This window comes from Dipodomys merriami, unplaced genomic scaffold (assembly GCF_024711535.1).
Source record: "Dipodomys merriami isolate MVZ:Mamm:240054 unplaced genomic scaffold, mDipMer1.0.p SCAF_125, whole genome shotgun sequence".
NCBI classification, from domain to species: domain Eukaryota; kingdom Metazoa; phylum Chordata; class Mammalia; order Rodentia; family Heteromyidae; genus Dipodomys; species Dipodomys merriami.
In genome coordinates this window covers 3,649,121-3,672,050 of record NW_027202549.1, presented here as the reverse complement: position 1 = coordinate 3,672,050, position 22,930 = coordinate 3,649,121, and the positions used below count along the sequence as shown (strand labels likewise).

Here is a 22,930-nt window from a genome sequence, read left to right as displayed (position 1 = left end):
TTCCTCAGCACCACATAAGCAAAAAAAAAAAAAAAACTTCAAGTGGTGCTGTGGCTCAAGTGGTAGAGCGCTAGCCTTGCACCCAGGTCCAGATTTCAGGCCCCAAGACCAGACCAAAAAAAAGAAAAGAAAAGAAAATTCTGTCTCACTATTACACACAAATTCTTTTTTTTTTTTTTTTTGGGGGGGGGTCAGTTGTGGGCCTGAACTCTGGGCCTGGGCGCTGTCCCTCAGCTCTTCAGCTCAAGGCTAGTGCTCTACCACTTGAGCCACAGCGCCACTTCCGGCTTTTTTCTTTTTGCTTATGTGGTTCTGAGCAATCAAACCCAGGGCCTCATGCATGCAAGGCAAGCGCTCTACCACTGAGCCACCTTCCCAGCCCCTACACACAAATTCTTATCCAAAACTCTGTTCCCTACTACAGATACTCTTGCTTGTAGAGAACATTCATTTTAACCAATAAGATGGCCAAAAAATGTGAAAAACCTTGAAGAATAAACATTCACAGATGAATAGACAAGATAATAGTCAAATGCTAATACTGTCAATTAATTTCATACACGTAAATGATAAGTATGATATTAATTACTGCTGTGGCCTGCCTGGATACTTGCACTAGGAAATATATCAACACAGTAGAAGGAACTAACAAATACTAAATCAGCAATCAATAAAGGTTTAGCTAGTCCAGGACATATTGAAGGTTCACATATTGAAGATTACATATGAGTAAATTTGTTGGTTACTCATATATGTATACTAACAGAAATTGAGCATACCTAACAGCTAAGAAAACTAACAACTTTGAAATAGTCCTAAATGGAAAAAAACCACATACTCTAAATAGTGAACTAATAAACAAACTGTGAAATAGTTTTAAATTGGAAAACTATATAGTAATGAAAATGAACACATTGAAGTCACAGAAAACAGGATGTCTTTTAAAAAAGTACTAAATATAAATTTAGGGGAAAGAATATAGCTACTGTGATTTCAATTTATATTGGCATCAACGGAAGTCAAAGAATATGTTATTAGAGCTTAGAAATGAGCAAAAAGGATAAGGAGCGAACAGGTCACAAAGTCCTGTATTTGTATATATGAAATCCTATCCAAAAAATATCAGGTACAAAAAAGGCAAATCACATGGTGGAATATTCCACAACTATAAAAAAGAACACAAAGCACCTTGAAAAATTACACATAACAATCACGCCTATAATCCTAGCTACTGAGGAAGCTGAGATCTGAGGATCTCGGTTCAAAGCCTGCCTTACGCAGAAAAGTCCATGAGACTCTTATCTCCAATAAACCACCAGAAAACTGGAAGTGGCACTGTGGCTCACATGGTAGAATGCTTGCCTTGAGCTGAAGAGCTCAGGGACAGCAACCAGGCCCAGAGTTCAAGACCCATGACCAACCAAAAAAAGAAAAGAAAAAGAAAAATCACATATAACAATTCCACTCCTGCAAATATACTTCCATGAAATTTCTACATCCATGCTTATAGCAATACTATTTACAACAGCCAAAAGGTGATGGAAATAACCAAAGTATGCATCAATGTGTGAATGGAAAACAAAATGTAGCCTATTTATACACTAGAATATTAATCCTATTAAACTTTTAAAAAAGGAAGGAAATCCAACACATGGTACAAAATGGATGAGCCCTGAAAACATTATGCTGAATAAAATATTCCAAACACAATTTGACAAATACATGATTCCATTTATATGAGGTACCAGGAAGAGTCAAGGTTACAGAGACTGAGTATAGAATGGTGGCTCAGTACAATGAATAAGATAATCACACTGAAGTGCAGTAGGATGAAGTAACTTGAATACCATAATGAACCCTATGATATTTGATTGGAATTAAAGTTACCATGAAACCAGGCGCCAGTGGCTCACGCCTGTAATCCTAGCTACTCAGGAGGCTGAGATCTGAGGATCACAGTTCAAAGCCAGCCCAGACAGGAAAGTCTGTGAGACTCTTATCTCCAATAAACCATTAGAAAACCAGAAGTGGCTCTGTGGCTCAAGCAGTAGAACGATTACCTTGAGCTAAAGAGCTCAGGGACAGCGCCCAAGCCCAGAGTTCAAGCCCCACGAAGGACCAAAAAAAAAAAAGTTACCATGAAATCAAGGTCTTTAATATATATTCCTCTATTTTAAAAATCTAGGATTTTGCTGGGTGCCAGTGACTCATGCCTACAATCCTAGCTACTCTGGGAGGGGGGGGGGGTGCTGAGATCTGAGGATTGCAGTTCGAGGCCAGCCTAGGCTGAAGAGTTCCCTTTGAGGGCATTGAGCCTCTTTTTGCTCAAGGCCAGCATTCTACCACTTGAATGACAGCACTTCCAGTTTATGAGTGGCTAATTGGAAACCAGATACAAGAAGAGTCTTGTGGGCTGGCTAGATACAAGAAGAGTCTCAGAGGCTTGCTTCCCACAATCCTCACATCTCAGCCTCCTGAATAGATAGGATTACAGGTGTGAGCCACTGGCACCAGCCTCCCTTGAGACTCATATCCAATACGCCACTAGAAAACTGTGGTTCAAGGTGATACAGCGCTAGCCTTGAGCAAAAGAGCCCAAGGACAGTACCCAAGGCTCTGAGTTCAAGCCCCGTAACTATTTAAAAAAAAAAAAAAAAAAAAAAAAACAAGCCGGGAAGGAAACTCCGTGAGACTCATTTCCAATAAACCACTAGAAAACTGGAAGTGGTGCTGTGGCACAAGCAGTAGAGCGCTGGCCTTGACCTGAAGAGCGCAGAGAAAGTGCCCAAGCTCAGAGTTCAAGCCCCAAAACCGAAAAAACAAAAACCAAAACCTGGGGTTTTAGGAAAATGGTTGACTCCAAGGGCTAGAATAGGGAGAGTTATAGATGAGCCTGAACACCTTGTGGGGCTTGAGAACAAGGAAATGCTTTGAGAAAAATCAACAAATGGAGGTAAAAGGATACAGTGGCTCCAAACAGCCAAATTGAGGATAATTTATCAAAGATAATAATATACCCTCTAAAATAGAATTCTATTAGATGTACTGATATAAAGAAATAAGGGAGGCTGGGAATGTGGCTTAGTGGTAGAGTGTTTGCCTAGCATACATGAAGCCCTGGAATTCCATTCTTCATACCACATAAACAGAAAAGGCCGGAAGTGGTGCTGTGGCTCAAGTGGTAGAATGCTAGCCTTGAGCAAAAGAAGCTCAGGGACACAGTGCCCAGGCCAGAGAGGGATGGGCTGGGAAGGTGGCTCAGTGGTAGAGTGCTTGGCTTGCATGCATGAGGCCCTGGGTTCGACTCCTCAGCGAGAGGGGGGGGAAGAGGAAGAGGAGAGGGAGGGAGGGAGAGAGGGGGGAGAGAGAGAGAGGGGGAGAGAGAGAGAGAGAGAGAGAGAGATGTCTTTACTATAGAGAAACATGATAAATGTTACCTTAACCAAAAAGTCAAATTGAATGTTATGAGCCTCATGCCTGTAATCCTAGCTACTCAGGAGGCTGAGATCTAAGGATGGTAGTTTGAAGCCAGCTGGGTAGAAAAGACCCTGTGAAACTCTTGTTTCCAATTAACCACTCAAAACCTGGAAGTGATACTGTGGCTCAAGTGGTAGAGATCTAGCCTTGAGCAAAAGAGCTCGAGGACACTGTCCAGGCCCTGAGTTCGGCTTAAGCCCAACAGTTCCTCAACAATTATAATAATTGAATGCTATGGAACAAAATACTCCAGCTGATGATGTATTGGAAAAATACAACATCATTCCTGTAGTATTATTGACTAATATGCATTATCTGAATCTAGTCTAATCATGGAAATGGAGAAACAAAGGATGAACAAATGCAGCAGTGGTATTCTATAGACACTATGTTTAAAATGAACTGTACTACCTGTGGGTGGGGGAGGGCAAAACTGGGAGTGATAAAAGAGATGACACTGTCCAAAAAGAAATGTACTCATTTACCTGACTTATATAACTATAACCCCTCTCTATATATATCACCTATATTATAGTAACAACTTAAAAAAAAATTTAGGTTAGGTGCTAGTAGCTCACACCTATAATCCTAGCTACTCAGGAGGCTGAGCTCTGAGGATCACAGTTCAAAGCCAGCCCAGGCTGGAAAGACTGCGATTCTTCTATTAACTACCAAAAAAGCCTCAAGTAGAGCTGTGGCTCAAGTGGTAGAGCCTAGCTTTGAGCTAGTAAAGTTAAGGGACAGCATTCAAGCCCTGAGTTCAAGACCCAGTACCAAGCACATAAATTAGTTTATTTAGAAAAAGATACAGTGGTATACTTTTGTAATTACAGCTTCTCTGTTGATGTAAAAGTTGTATACATTGTAAGTCTGGAAGTAGTGAAAGAACTCAGAAAGCATGGCATGGGTTCCTTCTTTGTGTGTGCCAGTCCTGGGGCTTAAACTCAGGACCTGGGTGCTGTCTCTTAGCTTTTTTGCTTAAGGCTAATGCTCTACCACTTGAGCTATAGTTTCACTTCTGGGATTTTTGGTGATTAACCAGAGGTAAAAGTCTCATAGACTTTCCTATCCAGATTGGCTTCAAACTGAGATCCTCAGATCTCAGCCTTCTGAGTAGCTAGGATTACAGGCACCAGCCACCAGTGCCTACTGCTTTTTGGTTATTAATTGGAGATTAAACTTTCACAGACTTTCGTGCCCAGGTTGGCTTTAAACTGTGATCCTCAGATCTTAGCCTCCCAAGGTTGCAATTATAAGCCACTAAGTGCCCAACTACTAGGTTCCCTTTTACCTGAAAGTTTAAAGGATCAGATATCAACCACTTCCCAGAACCACTGAAACACATGTATTCGTATATTCTTAAAACCACCAACCCCGAGATTAACTATTTTTTTTTGGGGGGGGGTCTGGTTGTGGGGCCTGAACTCTGGGCCTGGGCGCTATCCCTCAGCTCTTCAGCTCAGGGCTAAGCACTCTCCCACTTGAGCCACAGCGCCACTTCTGGCTTTTTTCTTTTTGCTTATGTAGTGCTGAGGAATTGAACCCAGGGCCTCATGCATGCAAGGCAAGCACTCTACCACTGAGCCACCTTCCCAGCCCCCCTGAGATTAACTTCTATGAAAACAGACTTTAGTTAATATCACTACCTGCCCATACTACTTCATCAAGAGGTTCTCAAGGATGACTTGACCTACACCCTCTACATTAATGGCAGCTAGCTTTCCAGGATGATCTTGGACTATATCCAGTATCTGGGCTTAGTGCTAGCCAATCTGAGTTGATACTCCATCTTACATAGGATCTATTGTTAGGCCCATAATCTGCTCTGCAACTTCCTGCCATGGTCTGGTATATGCACAATGGGGGACACTGAGTATAATCATACCATGTGATGCCAGCTGGGCAGCCTCTGCTAGACCCTCTCCTTCAGCAACCTATGGAATCCATCCCTATCTGTTCTCTGGGTCTTCTGCAAAGTAGCCTTTGCCAGTCCCTTAGCCTATCCTAGCTGCAGGTTGGCTCAGGAACAGAGCATATATCCAGTCAAGTCTCCCACGGGCTCCTTAAGTCCTTCCTGCTTCTAGAAACTCCACTTCTATGTTGTGTCATGATCCTGCCTCCATAGGCTTGCACCATCCTCATGGTCCAGCCCAGTAGATGTGGCTATCTATATTCACTAGAAAGAGGGTTTCCTCTTGGGCCCTCTACTATCCTGCTGCCTGTACTTTCAGCTCCTTCCTGCAAAGCTGACTGAAACTTTGGGCTATGAAGGAGAAGAAAAGTGCTATAAACACTCCAACCCTGAAGATTAGGATTACTCACTTGCAGAACAAGTGAGTAAAGTAAAGCTTTAGACTTTTTAGACCAGCCAAAGAAGACTATAGGGTGGAAGAGATCTCTGTCATGAAAGCAGAGAGCTCCAAGGCTGGGCCCCTGGCTCATGGGGCTAGACAATGGGATAGTTCCTTCTCAGTGGCCTCCTGCTATGAGCTTCCTATTGTCCAGAGGAACTGTCATTGTATCATAGTTTGCTCCATGTAGCTGGTCTGCACTGGAAGCTGGGTTGAGAAGTACCCACAAGGTTTCCAGGGTCTTCCCCTGACCAACTGCCTATAAGCTGAAGCTCTGAGGCCTGATGAGATGCAGCCAAGAGAATCTGAGCTCCATATCAGGTACCATCATGTGGAAAGCTTATGGGTCCTGGCCTTGCAGACAATGGGCAGCTGATGCCTAGAACCCCTCGTGGTTGCATAGCATGTATGTCACATTTTCCAGCACTGCTTCAGTGTCCCAAGAGCCATTGTAAGAGGATCTTCACCGCCCTTCCCTTGACCAACCTGAGGAGAAAGGAGGACTAGCCTGGCAGATGTGGGCTTCCATAAACAGTATTGCCTCACCCTTAGCATCTCCTGGTTCATGGCTTTCAAGAAGCAGAAGCCATCTCAAAACCTCTGTCTGGCCTCGCAGAAGGTAATTCCCTCCCTCAACAGTGCTGGCCAACAACAACCATGTCATACTGATTTGTGTTAGCTATGGGGTGAGGCCACATTCTATGTTCTCTTTCAATGGTGATCAAAACAAGTCTTTTAGCTATTTATTTATCTTGTCAGTCTTAGAGCTTGGACTCAGGGTATAGGTATTGTCCTTGAGCTTTCTTGCTCAAGACTATCACTTTATCATTTGAGCCATAGCTCCACTTCCATTTTTTAGGTGGTTAATTGGAGATAAGAGTCTCATGGTCTTTCTGCCCAGGCTGGCTTTGATCCTCAGATCTTAGCCTCTTGAGTAGCTATAATGAACCACTAATGCTCAGCCTTTCTTTTTGTGGGTTGTGGGGCTTGAACCCTGGGCTTGGGTGCTTTCCCAGTGCTCCAGCTCAAGGCGAGCACTCTACCGCTTGAGCCACTGCACCACTTCCAGTTTTCTAGTGATTTACTGGAGATTAGAGTCTCATGGAGTTTCCTGCCCCGACTGGCTTTGAACCATGATCTACAGATCTTAGCCTCCTGAGTAGCTAGGATTACATGAGCCACCGGCACCTGGCTATTTTTTTAACTATGGGGATACCTGAAAGTAGAAAGCCCACTCAATCTTAGTAGGTACAAGCTATATGGTCAGTTAAATGGGCAGGTTACCAACTCCACCCATAATTTTTCAAATTTTTATTTTTTATTTCCTATGTTTAAATTTTTAGTTATCATAACATAGTATCTAAGATAGGTTAATTTATAAAGCAAAAAGAGATTTACTAAGTTCATAGTTTGTGAGGTTCAAAATTCAAGATTAAGAAGTTCCATGTGTTCAGTTTTGGTGAGAACAGTGATAGCATCTCATCATGTATATAGTAAGTGGCCCTATCTTGCTCCAGAAAGGACAGAGAGCTCTGTAGCACCTAAAACTGCCAAATAATAATGCTTATTTTTCAAATTTAACAGAATTACCTCTTATAATTAAAGCCCGAGATATGGCAAAGTCAGGGTGAAGATATCAGAGCTTAAAGTCACATGTTAGAATTCCAGCATGGTCTAACTTTATGTTCCATGTCCATCTCCTGTTTTTACTTTTAAGAAAATCTAAGATTTGGAGGTTAGGGGGGCTACTAATGTGGCTCAAGTGGCCTGCCTATCAGGCAAGCACAAGGCTCTTAAGTTTAAACCAAGTACCACCATCTTACCTATTTGGAAAGCATAAATAGGAAGATCAAGGTCCAGGACTTCCCAGGCATACATGTGAGACCTTATTTGAAAATAACTGAAGTAAAAAGGGTTAAGGGCATGGCTCAAATTGCCTGCAAGGCCCTGAGTTCAAACCCCAGTACAACTTTAAAAAAAAAAAAAAAGATTGGTAGGACAAGGCTAAGCTTTTAGGAAGGCTTGGAAGCAGTCCTCTGATATCAACAAGTTCAGTGAGAAGTATTATTAGTGCAAAAGAAGACAACAAAAAGCCTCCTCCTGGAAAGGATCACACCTAAAAGTCTATAAACGCAGATACACAGGAGGCAGAGATCTGAGAGTCAACCTAGAATGACAAATCCAAAGACTTATCTCCAGATAAACAGCAAAAAGCCAGAAGTGAAGGTATGGCACAAATGGCAGAGAGCTAGCCATATGCAGAAAAAAAAAAAAAATAACCAGGAGCCCTGATTTCAAGCCCCCCAAAAACAAAACCAAAACAAAACATGCACTCAACATTCACTGCAAACCAAGGCCCACTCCTGATTACCTTATATATACACTAACTCATTTAATCCCTAGAAGTAAAGATGATAGGATACTAAAATATAAAGACACAGGCCAGGCGCGGCTCACGCCTGTAATCCCAGCTACTCAGGAGGCTGAGATCTGAGGATCATGGTTCAAGCTGGACCCAGGCAGGAAAGTCCGTGAGACTCTAATCTCCAATAAACCACTGGATAACTGGAAGTGGTGCTGTGGCTCAAGCAATAGAGCACTTGCCTTGAGCTGAAGAGCACAGAGACAGCGCCCAGGCCCAGAGTTCAAGCCCCAAGCCCCACCAAAATAAAACAAAAACAAAGACACAATGTTCCTAAAGACTAAATGCCAATAGTTTCAGAGAGTTAATACAGCCAGACAACTCTAACACAATACTTCTTTACTCATCTCCCCAAATCCCAGTATAATGGCACATATGGCAAAAGGGCATGATACTCCTCTCAGTTCCCATGGGCTAAGACAATGAAGAAAGCTAAGGGCATATGGCACTGCTAGAAATACATTTCCTAATAGGTACTGAATAAGGGGTTCTGTCTCACAGTGTTGGCTATCTGCCTCTTTCACCTAGTCAGAGATAAAGAAAACATAAACTAGGCAGACTTCTAACTTTATAACTGCTGAAAATTACTTCCCTGTACAGACAGACAACTGCTGGTGAAATGACTGATAGCCTGGTAAGTCCCCCAGCCACAGTACTCAGTAGGGATGTAGACAATATTCTTTTCTTTTTTTTTTCCCGGTTAGTTGTGGGGCCTGAACTTTGGGCCTGGGCCCTGTCCCTCGGCTCTTCAGCTCAAGGCTAGTACTACCACTTGAGTCACAGCGCCACTTCTGACTTTTTTTTTCCCTGCTTATGTGGTGCTGAGGAATCAAATCCAGGACCTCATGCATACAAGGCAAGCACTCTACCACTGAGCCACCTTCCCAGTCTTTTTGATGTCTTCATGTAGGCACTGAGAAAGGGCTATATATATGGGTCTCGTTATTATCTTTAGCAACTTTATTAATATACACATAACCCATCATATTCAACAAAGCAAGATGGCAAGTGACTCCTTTATTTCCATTCCCTAGTCCTAGAATTATCAATGTAAATGTTTTACTTATCATTTTATATCACTTAACATTTCACATCAAGAGAATGGCAGAGTTTTGAAAATCTCACTGGACACAGTAGCTCAGACCTTTTCATCCTAGTTACTTGGGATGTTTAGATTGGGTGATCATGGTTCAAGGCCAGCCCAAGCAAAAAAAAAAAATAAAGGTTTTCGGAGACTCCATTCCCAACCAATGGCCGCGCACACAGATACAAGCCTGTCATTCCAGATATGGTAAAAGGGCAATGGTTGGTTGCAGTAGTTCACTGTCATCCCCAGTAATACATGTAGGCACATTCCAGGCTGGTCCAGACATAAAGTGATACCCTATCTCAATGCAAAAAGAAGTTGAAGGCATGGCTCAAGTGGTAGAGCACCTACCTAGCAAGTACAAGGCCCTGAGTTGAATTCTCAGTATCACTAAAGAGACAGAAAAAATCTCAACCCAAAGCATATCACAGGAATCTCCTCAAAAGCACACATAGACATATTCAGGCCTTGTGTAGAGGTATCAACAGGACTCTGATGACACAAAATCTGAAGCAAGTTGGTCTTGGAAGAAAGGCAGAAATACTTCATCTTCCATAAACAGCTAGTTCATGTAATAATGCAAAAAGACAGAATTTCTTCCCTTACATTCGTATGCCTTTCTTTCTTTGTCAGTTGTGGGTCTTGAACTCTGGGTTTGGGCACTGTCCCTGCACTCTTCAGCTCAAGGCAAGCACTCTACCCCCTTAGCCACAGCACCACTTCCAATTTTCTGGTGGTTAATTGGAGATAAGAGTCTCACAGAGTTTGCTGCCCAGGCTGGTTTTGAACCGCAATCCTCAGATCTCAGCCTCTTGAGTAGCTAGGATTACAGGCATAAGCCACTGGCACCGGCTTTTTTAGTGTTTTGAAACAAGCTTTCCTACATCACCCAGGCTGGTTTGGAACTACACAGCCCAAAGTGGCTTCAAACTTAAGATCCTCCCTCCTGCTTTAGGCTCCTGAATGCTAGGATGAAAGGTTAGGCTAGGGAATTAGCTCTTGGTTGTACTTCAGAACATAGTAACACATGGTTCCCTTAGCTTAAGGACTGCTACCTATATCAAAACACTGCATTTTAATTTATGTTTATTATTATTTTTGTCTGTCATGGGGCTTCAACTCTGGGCCTGGGAGCTGTCTCTGAGCTCCTCAGCTCAAAGAGAGCACTCTACCACTTAAGTCAGGGCACCACTTCTGGTTTTCTGGTGGTTAATTGTCAATAAGCGTCTCACAAACTTTCCTGCCCAGGCTGGCTTTGCTCCATGATCCTCAAATCTCGGCCTTTTGAGAAGCAAGAATCACAGGCATGAGCCTCCAGAGCCCAGCAAAACACCAGATTTTAGATCAAAAAGAATACTGGTGCTGCTTCTGCTTTGTTCTTATGTCCCAATCTGGGAGCCTGAGAGTTTCACAGAATGGCTGAGGGGGTTAGAAAGAGAGGTCTATAAGCCACCTCCTTTCAATGTTATTGGTATAAACGAATGTTTGTTTGTTTTTTTCCCCAGATACAGACTGGGATTTGAACTCTTGCTTTTACTCACTGGCTGACTCTCTGCCACTTGAGACATACCTCTAATCCCATATAAGCCTTGTTTCCTTGAAAACTTTCCTTAAAAAGTTATCCTAATTCTATTTGGTACTCTTTAGGGGGCCAGATACTTCAGACAGGATTTTTTTTTTGTTGGGATAAGGAGGCAGTTAAGAGACAATATTAATAACTTATGATGGTTTATGCCAGTAATTTTAGTTATTTGGAGGCTGAGACTGCTTAGGCAAAAATTTCTAAAGACCTCATCTCAACTAATAAGTAGCTGCATGTGGTGGTTGATGCTTATTAACTCAGAATAGACTGGAAGCTTTATTCTCTCCAAAATTGGCAGTAGCACAATTTCTGATACATTGTATTTGTTAAATGATTGATTCAGTGATGTCAGTAAGACTTGTCATTAAGAATTCTGTTAGCTTAGAGCAAGATCTTTGGGACATGAGATGAGTCTGCCTGCAGTTGCTGGCTCGGCCTCTCAAAACAAAACAAATAAACAAACAAAAACATCTGTTAACCAGGTACCAGAGGCTCATGCCTATAATCCTAGCTACTCAGGAGGCTGAGATCTGAGGATTGCCATTCAAAGCCAGCCTGGGCAGGAAGGTCCATGAGACTCTTATTGCCAATAAACTACTCATAAAAGTTTGGAAGTGGCACTGTGGCTCAAGTGGTAGAATGCTAGCCTTCAGCAAAAGAAGCTCAGGGACAATGCCCAAGCCCTGAGTCCAAGCCCCATGACTGGCTTAAAAAGAAGAGCTGTTAAAGGAATACTGTCCCAATCCAGTCATTCTCTAATGATCTGATAGTGTTTCTACTAGTAACAAGAAGTAAGGACAAATTGAAAGTTTTCTATAATTAATGCTTGCTTTCAAAGCATTTAGAGCATGCTCTCTCATACCCTTCAGGGGAAAGTAACACCAAAAGGAGTTACAGTTAAGTATAATAAGCCATGCTGAAGAAGAGAAAGAGATCTCATTTTCTCTGACAAAGCCTTCTTTCAACATCCTAGGTTCGATGAACTCATGTTATTAAGTATAGGCAGTGAATGCATAAAAAACTATTTTCTATGCCGGGCGCTGGTGGCTCACGCCTGTAATCCTAGCTACTCAGGAGGCTGAGATCTGAGGATCGCGGTTCAAAGCCAGCCCGGGCAGGAGAGACCGTGAGACTCCTATCTCCAATAAACGACCAGAAAACCGGAAGTGGCGCTGTAGCTCAAGTGGTAGAGCGCTCGCTTTGAGCTGAAGAGCTGAGGGACAGCACCCAGGCCCAGAGTTCAAGCCCCACGACCGACAAAAAAAAAACAAAAAAAAAAAAAACAAAAAAAAACTATTTTCTAAGCTTTCTGTTTCTCACTTTATAGATGGAAGACCGGTAACATCACAAACTGCTGTCCCCCAAGGAAACACTATGACAAGAATTACCAGGAAGGATTCAGTTAAAGACACAGATTTACCAGGAACGGTTCAGTAAAAGACACAAATGATAATAAAAGGTAGCAAGCTGAATACCTCCAGATAGTTCAAACATTAGGTAAGTACAGATTCACATTCACCAGCTCTGACTATAAACAGTCAAGGACTTGAGCACACAACTCTTAATTCCAAACTGGCAAAAAACAATGATGAACGCAACAAACATAAGCCATTCTTCTCTCCTTCCCCTTGGTCCTCTTTGGAAAGTAACACATGCAGACAGGACCTTAGTGCCAAAAGAAGCAGCCATCAATGGTTTTCACCCTAGTTCTAATGTGACCATTGATTTGAATTTCTGTGCCAGGCAGATCCTTGAAATCCCAGACAATCAAGGAACATGCCCACCTCAGTTACATTGCAAATCTGTCATATTTTTCCATCTACAGTCTTTAGATTCTAGTTCAACTGCAACAGTACACTTTTAAAATGTACTCTATCCATTAACTCTTGAGAATCTTTCCAGTCTTGTTTGTCCTCACAACCACTTTTTGGTAGGAATGTGGTATGCTTTGAAGAAAGATTTCTTGTACCTTTGAGAAGTGAAATAATTTGAATCCCTCCCTCCCCATATATAAAAAATATATCCTTCCAGCATCATTTGACCGAAGTATAAAGCAACCTGGTTGGCCTCCATGCATCCGATGGCATCTTCCAAGAGTGAAAATTCCACGCAGACATAGCCATAGTCGTAACCTGGGGACAGCATTTAAATACAGACGGGAGTGGTGTTAGTGCCTTGCAAACACAAAAGACACACTTAAAACCCGTTTCTGAGCCCCTTAAACACAAGCCCTCCCAACTAACCCACCTTCCCCTGCACTAAGCAAAGTTGATACCTCAAACAGAAAAACTACTGAAAGAGAAAGTCTAGATGTTTCTAAACTTTGAGATTCATTCTAAAATGGCCTTTCTAAGAAGATCCTTTGCCCTCTTTACACTGTTGATCTGGTGAGGATGCCCCAGAATTAAGTAATCCCACAGAAAGTTCATGTGGGGACCTAAAACATTTTAGCCATGGGCTGAATCTTCTAGAAAAACAAAGTCAACAAGAACAGGAAAGTGTCTGGGGAGGAAATGTACCCAGAGAGAAAAAGCAATTATCCCAAGGCTATGCTAATAGTCACCAATTCTCAAGCAGAAACCACCTTCAAAGACAAGTGCCGACAGACTGAAGCAACTATTCTGTTTGGATACCACAGGAGGCTTCTGGTTGGCAGGGGAAAGACCTTTTCAGGTCTCCTCTTTTTTTTCCCTTGTTTCAAACAAGTCATAAACCAGCTAAATCTTTATGAAAGGAAGAAGGCATAAAAGCATAAATATGAATATCTGGGTCCGAAATTGTCAAAATGACTTTTTCTATTAAAACTCATGGCAGGGCAGGCTGAGGGAAAAGACAGCAATTAGCAGTCAATATATGTTCAAGCATATGTACATTAAAGTTATAAAATACCTTTTTACCTTACTACTGAGCAGGTATTACTTGCAGTACAGACCTAAGGCTCTAATAACCCATGAGACTGGAAGTCATGGGATTTACAGGGTGCTAAACTCTTATACCATTCTACAATCCTTGATCTGCCACTACTATAAAAACATACTTGTTACTACAAGTGTATTTATTCTACAACACTTCCTCTGCTGTCTCACAGGATAAAGAAACTCATCTCTAGGAATCATTATCATACAAATGGAATAGCAGGGGGGAAAAAAAGATGTAATTTGTTTAGACTTGAGAAACAACACAATCATATGAAAATTCAAAGCACAAAGTATCTATATCATAAGATATTATCAATATAGCATCAGGTCAAAGCAACCAAGGTTAAAAGTGAAAAACAAAAACAAAACTAAGGGGTTGGGAAGGTGGCTCGGTGGTAGAGCGCTTGCCTTGCATGCCTGAGGCCCTGGGTTCGATTCCTCAGCACCATAGAAGCAGAAAAAGCCAGAAGTGGTGCTGTGGCTCAAGTGGTAGGGTTCTAGCCTTGAGCTGAAGAGAAACCAGGCCCAGAGTTCAGGCCCTAGGACCAACCCAAAAAAAAAGAAAGAAAGAAAAAAAAAATCATAACTTGGATAGAAGTGTACTCAGTACCATATGATGTTTTGAGTTCCATTTTAGGACAGAAAGAAGTGGTCTAGCCTAGCGGTACATGCTTACAATCCAAAGCCTCAGGAGGTTGAGGAAGGAGGATCACAAATTTCTGGCAACTGTGACAACAAAGTAAATTCAAGGCCAGCTGGGGCTGTATTGTGAAATCCTATCTTTAAATAAATAAATAGTGCTGGGGCTGGGAAGGTGGCTCAGTGGTAGAGCGCATGCCTTGCATGCATGAGGCCCTGGGTTCCATTCCTCAGCACCACATAAGCAAAAAGATAAAGAAAAAAGCCGGAAGTTGCACTGTGGCTCAAGTGGTAGAGTGCTAGCCTTGAGCTGAAGAGCTGAGGGACAGTGCCCAGGCCCAGAGTTCAGGCCCCATGACCTGTGCTGGAGGTACAATTCAAGTAGTAGAGCACCTGCCTAGTAAGCACAACATCAGTGTCAAAACTCAATACCATAAACAGAAAAATAAAGCTTTAAACATATGTCAAATTTGGTTAAGTGAGTTAATTCCTTGTTATATGGAATGGCCTAAAATGAGGATTTTGACAATAAACTTTGATTTTAGTCTTGTTAACTATCCCAAGTTCACTATGAAATGTAAAATGTTCACTATGACATAGGATGCACCTTGCTTTTTTTTTTTTTTGTAGGAAAACATCAGGAAGAAGAAATGAAACTGCTAAGGAACCTCAATACCACTTTTGCTCACTACTTGGGCAACAGATTAAAACTAATCTCTATTTAAACTTACCACAAAAATCTCTTTCTTCTGATAAGTAATTCTTTGAGAAATAAGAATACTTCATTATAAAATATATTTACTTATACACATCCTACTAACAATGGAAACTGTTGTTACTTCAAGTGAATTTTCCTGACCTAACTCAGTGAACCCCTGCCATGTAAAACATTCTGCATTTTCTAAAGGACTTGGAATATTTTTTGGAAGTTCTATAGAATAACATAAGAAACATAAGGTAATTGTTATCACCAAATATCTACTGCAAACACTCAAAAGCATGTTCACAAATCAGAAAGGTCTAGCCATAAGGCAAGCAAATATTTTCTTGAATCCTTTGGTAACCACTGCAGAACATATAAGAGGAATGCCCAGATATAGAAATAGAGGGTAGCTCAAGTGGTAGAGTGTAAGCTTTGAGTAAACAAGCAGAGAACACAAGGTTCTAAGTAGCAGTACCAAATACAAAAATAAAAAACACGTAACACTAAACTGCAAAGCCCCAAGTTTCCGTTCTATACTTATATAAGTAATCATTGTGGCCCAGAAGAGCACACAGATACTTTGGAAAGAGAAAATATTTGTGATAACACTCATAATTTACTAAAAACAGACTCTGATACTAAAGGCACTTGGAAAGAAAATATACAGTATATAAAAGTCATTATGAGCAACAAAGGGCATCGTATATATCAACCCTCTAAGTTCTCCACCAGCTTAGGTGTCTTGTCTGTGCTTTTTGTCCAGCATAAGAGGCCTCCTGATGAGTCCATAAGCAGCCTCATCATGGCCTTCCACGGGAAGACACTCTAGAAATACCTTTCCAAACCTGGAGGAGCTTAGACATCCTCTAAAACAGACCCTGTTACGTTTCACAAGTAGACACTGCATTTTTTCTTCAATGGTGACTTTTGGCTCCATGATTGCTCAGTTTCAGTTCAAAAGTAGATAAATATGTATGGGTGACCTCCATGACTTAACTCTGAAATAGACTGAGGATTGTAAGCTGCCTTACTATAAGAAATTTTTGCTGCTACCCAAACAACTCAAATGGAGCATCAAGTTTTCATCTTAGTATAGTTTATCACAGTTCATTCATATGAAAATGAATAAAATTATGAAAGGTAACTCTGAACTATATAAAGGAAAAATAAAATCAATGGAAAATAAAGCTAAGGACATATCAGAAACAAAGGAAGTGATATTGGAGGTAGTGATACATGACCATCTTATTACTTGGAAAGCTAATAAGAAAAAAAGAGCCCTAAATCGTTGCTTTTAAAAAAAGAAAGAAGTGAAATCACAGAGCATGAACAAGTGACATGTAAAGAGAATGAATTTTGAGACAAGCATTTAACCGAAGACTTGCCTCAAAACAGTAAGATAAAAAGAAATGCTGATGGGGGCTGGGAATGTGGCTTAGTGGTAGAGTGCTTGCCTAGCATGCATTAAGTCCTGGGTTCGATTCCTCGATACCACATATACAGAAAAAACTGGAAATGGTGCTGCGGCTCAAGTGGTAAGACTGCTAGCCTTGAGCAAAAGAAGCACAAGGACAGTGCCCAGACACAGAGTTCAAGCCCCACAACCGACAAAAACAAAAACAGAAGAGCAAATTAATTAAGAAATTGAAGTATAGTGGATGTGGAATTGAAGATTCTAAGGAATTTGCATCAGTTATTTGTCTCAAGAGTATAAGAAAAATTCCACAAAGGTCAAGACAATTTATTGCCTATCTAAGCAGTAGATCAGAAAAATCTGCTATCTGTCCAGATAATGGTATACCTAAAAGTGTCAAATAAAGGTTCTGTGAAAATTCCATTATTAGCTTCACTCAAAAAATGATTTCAGGGCTGGGAAGGTGGCTCAGTGGTAGAGTGCTTGCCTTGCATGCATGAGGCCCTAGGTTTGATTCCTCAGCACCACATAAACAGAAAAAGCCAGAAGTGGTGCTGTGGCTCAAGCGGTAGAACGCTTGCCTTGAGCTGAAGAGCTGAGGGACAGCTCCTAGGCCCAGAGTTCAGGTCCACGACTGGCAAAAAAAAAAAAAAAAAAAAAAAGATTTCAGTTGGCTGAATCCTAGCTACTCAGGAGGCTGAGATATGAAGATCATGGTTCAAAGCCAGCCCTGACAGGAAAGTCCAGGAAAGTCCATGAGACTCTTATCTCCAACTAACCACCAGAAGACTAGAAATGGCACTGTGGCTCAGGTGGTAGAGCACTAGCCTTGAGCTAAAGAGCTCAGGGACAGGACCCAGGCCCAGAGTTCAAGCCCTGTGACTGACAAAAAAAAAAAAAAAAAAAAAAGATTTCAGTTTTGATTTTTATTTTAGCAGTGTTGGGAGTTTGAACTAGAGGTCTCAGAAGTGGTGCTCTGGCTCAAGTGGTAGAGTGCTAGCCTTGAGCACAAAGAGGCTCAGGTATAGCTCCCAGGTCCTGAGTTCAAGCCCTGCAACGACCAAAAAAAAAAGACTGTGAACTAGAGGTCTTGCTCTTTTTTGGTGGGCACTCTGCCACGTGAGCCACACTTTTTGCTGGTTATTTTGGAGGCAGAGTCTTAAAGACTTTGCTACTTAGACTGGCCTCAAACCATGGTCCTCCCAATCTCAGTCTTCTGAATAGCTAGGATTACAGGTGTAAACCTCCAGTGCTAGATATGATTCTGGTTTATTCAGTGTCCTATACTTCGGAGGAAACTAAATGCTTTGCTATATTCTTCTAATTCATGTTTACAAATTTAAATTTGTAACTGTAACTACAAGAAATACCTTCAATTTAAAAAGAAAAAAGGTGCCAAATCTCAATCCCTAGGCATTCTTTGTGTCAAAACTCTTAATTGCATCATAAAAATTTTCAGAAATAGCCAAAAAACAATGATACTAAATAGTATTTACATAGAACTTGTTGGGATAAGGCTCTATTTCAAAATACTTCACATATTCTGATTTAATCCTCACTACCTTATGAGGAAAATATTAACCATATTTTATCCATGGGGAAGTAGGCAAAGAAAGAATAAATCTTTTTTTTTTGGGGGGGGGGGCGGACTGGGAAGGTGGCTTAGTGGTAGAGTGCTTGCCTGGCATACATGAGGCCCTGGGTTCGATTCCTCAGCACCACATAAGCAGAAAAAGACAGAAGTGGCACTATGGCCAAGTGGTAGAGTGCTAGCCTTGAGCTGAAGAACTCAGGGACAGCGCCCAGGTCCAGAGTTCAAGCCCCATGACTGATTAAAAAAAAAAAAAGAGGGGCTGGGAGGGTGGCTCAGTGGTAGAGTGCTTGCCTTGCATGCATGAGGCCCTGGGTTCTATTTCTCAGCACCACATAAGCAGAAAAAAAAAAAAAGAGTTTCACAGACTTAAAAAAAAAAAAAAGAATAAATCTCGAGCCACAGCACCACTTCTGGCTTTTTCTGCTTATGTGGTGCTGAGGAATCAAACCCAGGGACTCATGCATGCAAGGCAAGCACTCTACCACCGAGCCACCTTCCCAGCCTGAAAGAATAAATCTTTTACTCATTCATTCTAACAGTAAATACTGAGCTTTAAATCCTAGCAGAACAGATCCGAAGGGATACTATTAGCACCACACTGTACAGCCTTTTCATTTTTTAATATTTTTGCTAGATAGCTTTGCACTATCTAGCTTGGCACCTTGCTGCCTGTAACCTACCTAAACAGGAGACTGAGATATGAGGATTGTGGTTCAAAGCCAACCCAGGCAGTAAAAGTCCATGAGACTCTTTTTTTTTTTTTTGTCGGCCATGGGGCTTGAACTCTGGGCCTGGACGCTGTCCCTCAGCTCTTCAGCTCAAGGCGAGCGCTCTACCACTTGAGCTACAGTGCCACTTCCGGTTTTCTGGTGGTTTATTGGAGATAGGAGTCTCACGGTCTTTCCTGCCCGGGCTGGCTTTGAACCGCGATCCTCAGATCTCAGCCTCCTGAGTAGCTAGGATTATAGGCTTGAGCCACCAGCGCCTGGCATTCCATGAGACTCTTATCTTCAATTAACCAGCAAAAAGCCAGAAGTAGAAGTGTGGCTCAAGTGATAAAGCACTAGCCTTGAGCAAAAACCTCAGGGGAAGAAGCCAGGCCTTGAATTCAAGTCCCAGGACCAGCACCAAAAACAAAACAAAACATTAAACAAAAACAAACAAACAAAAAACTATTCTGAGTGGACCAAAATAAGCAAGTTAGAAAAGCATTTGTTATCTACTCCCCAAAGAAGACAAAAACTTGTCTTTTTATAAATGATAACTATAAAAATGTTATTAACAACATGGAAAGAAACGATATTGTATACTTAAAAACGTTTAAAAATGACTATATTCTTGTGGGTAACTATGTAAATACATATATAAGCCTAGCATTAAATACAATTGTATTTTTAACTCAGAGGTTAGAGACCAAATTAGCCTATGAGATAAAAGCCATCACTATCAAAATCATACTTGAGGACTTCAAGGTGAAGAGGAACGTACCATCTTTCAATGTAAGTCCAACAATGAGCATTTTCCACCAGCGTCGCAACAGATCACTTTTCCTTTGGTTGACACCACATGATAGGGGCTTGCATTTAAAGGCCATAAGGTATGAAGAATATATTGCTTTAAATAATATAAGCATAGCCCAGCATAGTAAGTGTTCATGCTCAGAAAAACTTGGAATCAGAAATCAGCTGAGGAGGGCTGGGAAGGTGGCTCAGTGGTAGAGCTCTTGCCTTGCATACATGAGGCCCTGGGTTCGATTCCTCAGTACCACATAAGAAAAAAGAAAAAAAAGCCAGAAGTGGCGCTGTGGCTCAAGTGGTAGAGCGCTAGCCTTGAGCAGAAGAGCTGAGGGACAGTGCCCAGGTCCAGAGTTCAGGCCCCACGACCAAACCAAAAAAAAAAAAAAAAAAAAAAAAAATCAGCTGAGGACTAGGAATGTGGCTTAGGGTAGAGTTTTTGCCTAGCATGCATGCGTCCCTGGGTTTGATTCCTTTGTACCACATAAACAAATAATAATAAAACTCACTTTATTAGGAAAAAAAGACACCTTAAAAAAAAAAAAGCCGGGCAACGATGGCTCATGCCTATAATCCTAGCTAGTCAGGAGGTTGAGATCTGATGATCACGGTTCAAAGCTAGCCTGGTCAGGAAAGTCCACGAGACTCTTTATCTCCAATTAACCACCAGAAAACTGGAGGTGCTGCTGTGGCTCAAGTGGTAGAGTGCTCACCTTGAGCTGAAGAGCTGACTATGCCAGGCCAAGAGTTCAAGCCCCACGACCAACAAAAAAAAAAAAGTCAGCTGAGACCATGGATGAATCTCAGCCTTCTCCCTACGATCATTCAATGAAAAACAGGATATGGGATTTGAGTGATACAGACAGGGTTCAAGCATGGGTGAATATACAAAAATCTGAAAATGCATACAATGCAATACAACATTATAATTAAATACATAACATCATAATCAAGCTGGGCACAGTGGCATGTATCTATAGACTATCTATTCAGAAAGGTGAAGGCAGGAGGATTACTTGAACCAAGCAATTCAATGTCAGCCTAAACTACATGGCAACACCTTGTCCTAAAAAGAAAAACCTTCCAAAAAAAAATATTTTCAAAGAAAAAAAAACCTTCCTTGAAAATGTAAATATTCATAATATAAACTGTTCTTTTTTTCCTTTTTTGAGACAGAGTCCTATGTAGCCAAGGCTGGCCTCAAAGGTAGAAAGCCAGAAGACAGTAAGGATCAGAAGGAAGAACAGTACAAAGGATCTGACAGAAAAAAGTTTGTACTAGTCAACAACTACAGAAAAGTTCAATTTGGCTACAGCCTACTGGAAAAGTATAGAATCACACAGAATGAAGTCAGCCTCTGAAGGCCAGTTCATAAAGGGCATCAAGTCAGAAAAAGGAAGTTAGAATTTCTTCCACAGGAGATAGGTTTCATTAGAGGCTTTTAGACAGAATAGTAACATGATCTGACTAATATTTTCAAAAAGTTCCTTTTATAGCCAGGCGCTAGTGGCACACAACTGTAATCCTAGCTACTCAGGAGGCTAAGACATGAGGATCATGATTTGAAGCCAGCCTCGGCAGAAAAGTCTATGAGATTCTTGTTTCTAGTTAACAAGAAAAAAGCTGGAAGTGGGGCAGGGAAGGTGGCTCAGTGGTAGAGTGCTTGCCTTGCATGCTCGAGGCCCTGGGTTCGATTCCTCAGCACCACATAAGCAAAAAGAAAAAAGCCGGAAGTGGCGCTGTGGCTCAAGTGGTAGAGCACTAGCCTTGAGCTGAAGAGCTGAGGGACAGCGCCCAGACCCAGAGTTCAGGCCCCATGACCGGACCCAAAAAAAGAAAGAAAGAAAGAAAGAAAAAAGCTGGAAGTGGTGGTGAAGTTCAAGTAATGAGAGCCAGCCTTGAGTACCTTGGTCCTGAGTTCAGGCTCCAATACCAGCACACATTAAAAAAAAAAAAAAGTGTATGCTACTTGTTACATACAGATTTAATACCAATAACATGGAATTGGTAATCTAGTCCTTTTATAAGAAAACTTATGGGATGGGCTGGGAAGGTGGCTCAGTGGTAGAGTGCTTGCCTTGCATGCAAGAGGCCCTGGGTTCAATTCCTCAGCACCACATAAGCAGAAAAAGCCAGAAGTGGCACTGTGGCTCAAGTGGTAGAGTGCTAGCCTTGAGCTGAAGAGCTGAGGGACAGCACCCAGGCCCAGAGCTCAGGCCCCATGACTGGCAAAAAAAAAAAAAAAAAGAAAACTTATGGGTTGGGAAGTTGGTTCAGTGGTAGAGTGCTTGCCTTGCATGCACAATGCCCTGGGTTTGATTCCTCAGCACCACATAAGCAGAAAAAAGCTAGAAGTGGCACTGTGGCTCAAGTGGTAGGGTGCTAGCCTTGAGAAAAGCTAAGGGACAACACCCAGGCACAGAGTTCATGCACCAGGACCAACAAAAAAAAAAAAAAAAAAAGAGAAAACTTAGACATTAATATATATATGTTAAATATATATATGATCATTGTGCATTTTATATGTATACATATGTTAAAAACATTTAAACTACTGCTCTAAACGATTACATATATACATCAATGCCTTTGGCCTGACAAAACTTCCTCTTGAGACAGGCACTGGAAACCTTCTTCTGTAATCCTAGCTACTTAAGGAAGCTGAGATCTCAGGATTGCAGTTAGAAGCCAGCCCAGGGCTGGTAATGTGACTTGGTGCTTGCCTAATGCTTGCCTACCTAGCATGCATGAAGCCCTGGGTTCAATTCCTCAATATCACATAAACAGAAAAAGCCAGAAGTGGCACTGTGGCTCAAGTGGTAGAGTGCTAGCCTTCAGCAAGAGGACAGTGCCCAGGCACTGAGTTCAAGCCCCAGGACTGGCCAAAAAAAAACAAAAGCCAACCCAGACAGATAAATCTCAGACTTTTATTTCCAATCAACCAGCAAAATGCCACAAATAAGCTGGCCTTGATGGCTCACTCTAGTAATCCTAGCTACTCTGGAGGATGAGATCTGAGGAATGTGGTTCAAAGTCAGCCTGTGCAGGAAAGTCCATGAAACTCTTATCTTCAATTAACCAGCAAAAAAGCTGAAGATTTGGCTCAAGTGGTAGAGGACTAGCTCAAGGACAACCTCTAGACCCTTAGTTCAAGCCCTAGCATTTATTTGCACCAAAAAGAAGCCACAAGTAGAGGTATAGTTCAAGTGGTAGAGCACCAGCCATGAGC

General features: G+C 41.7%; 1 protein-coding gene across 4 annotated transcripts in view; it reads right to left on the bottom strand.

Annotated features, from left to right (window-relative positions):
* The window catches only part of LOC138824096 (RNA-binding protein 6-like), a 72,038-nt gene that overhangs the window by 30,455 nt on the left and 18,653 nt on the right, over positions 1-22,930 (bottom strand). For 3 of the 4 annotated variants that reach the window (XR_011370988.1, XM_070017813.1, XM_070017814.1), the window contains exon 6: positions 12,978-13,051. The exons of the other annotated variant lie outside the window; for it this stretch is intronic. Coding sequence is in view for 2 of the 3 variants with exons in the window: in XM_070017813.1 (XP_069873914.1) it covers positions 12,978-13,051 (74 nt within the window). In the remaining variant the exon portion in view is untranslated. The remainder of the gene's footprint in view (positions 1-12,977; positions 13,052-22,930) is intronic. 4 annotated transcript variants of the gene reach the window in all.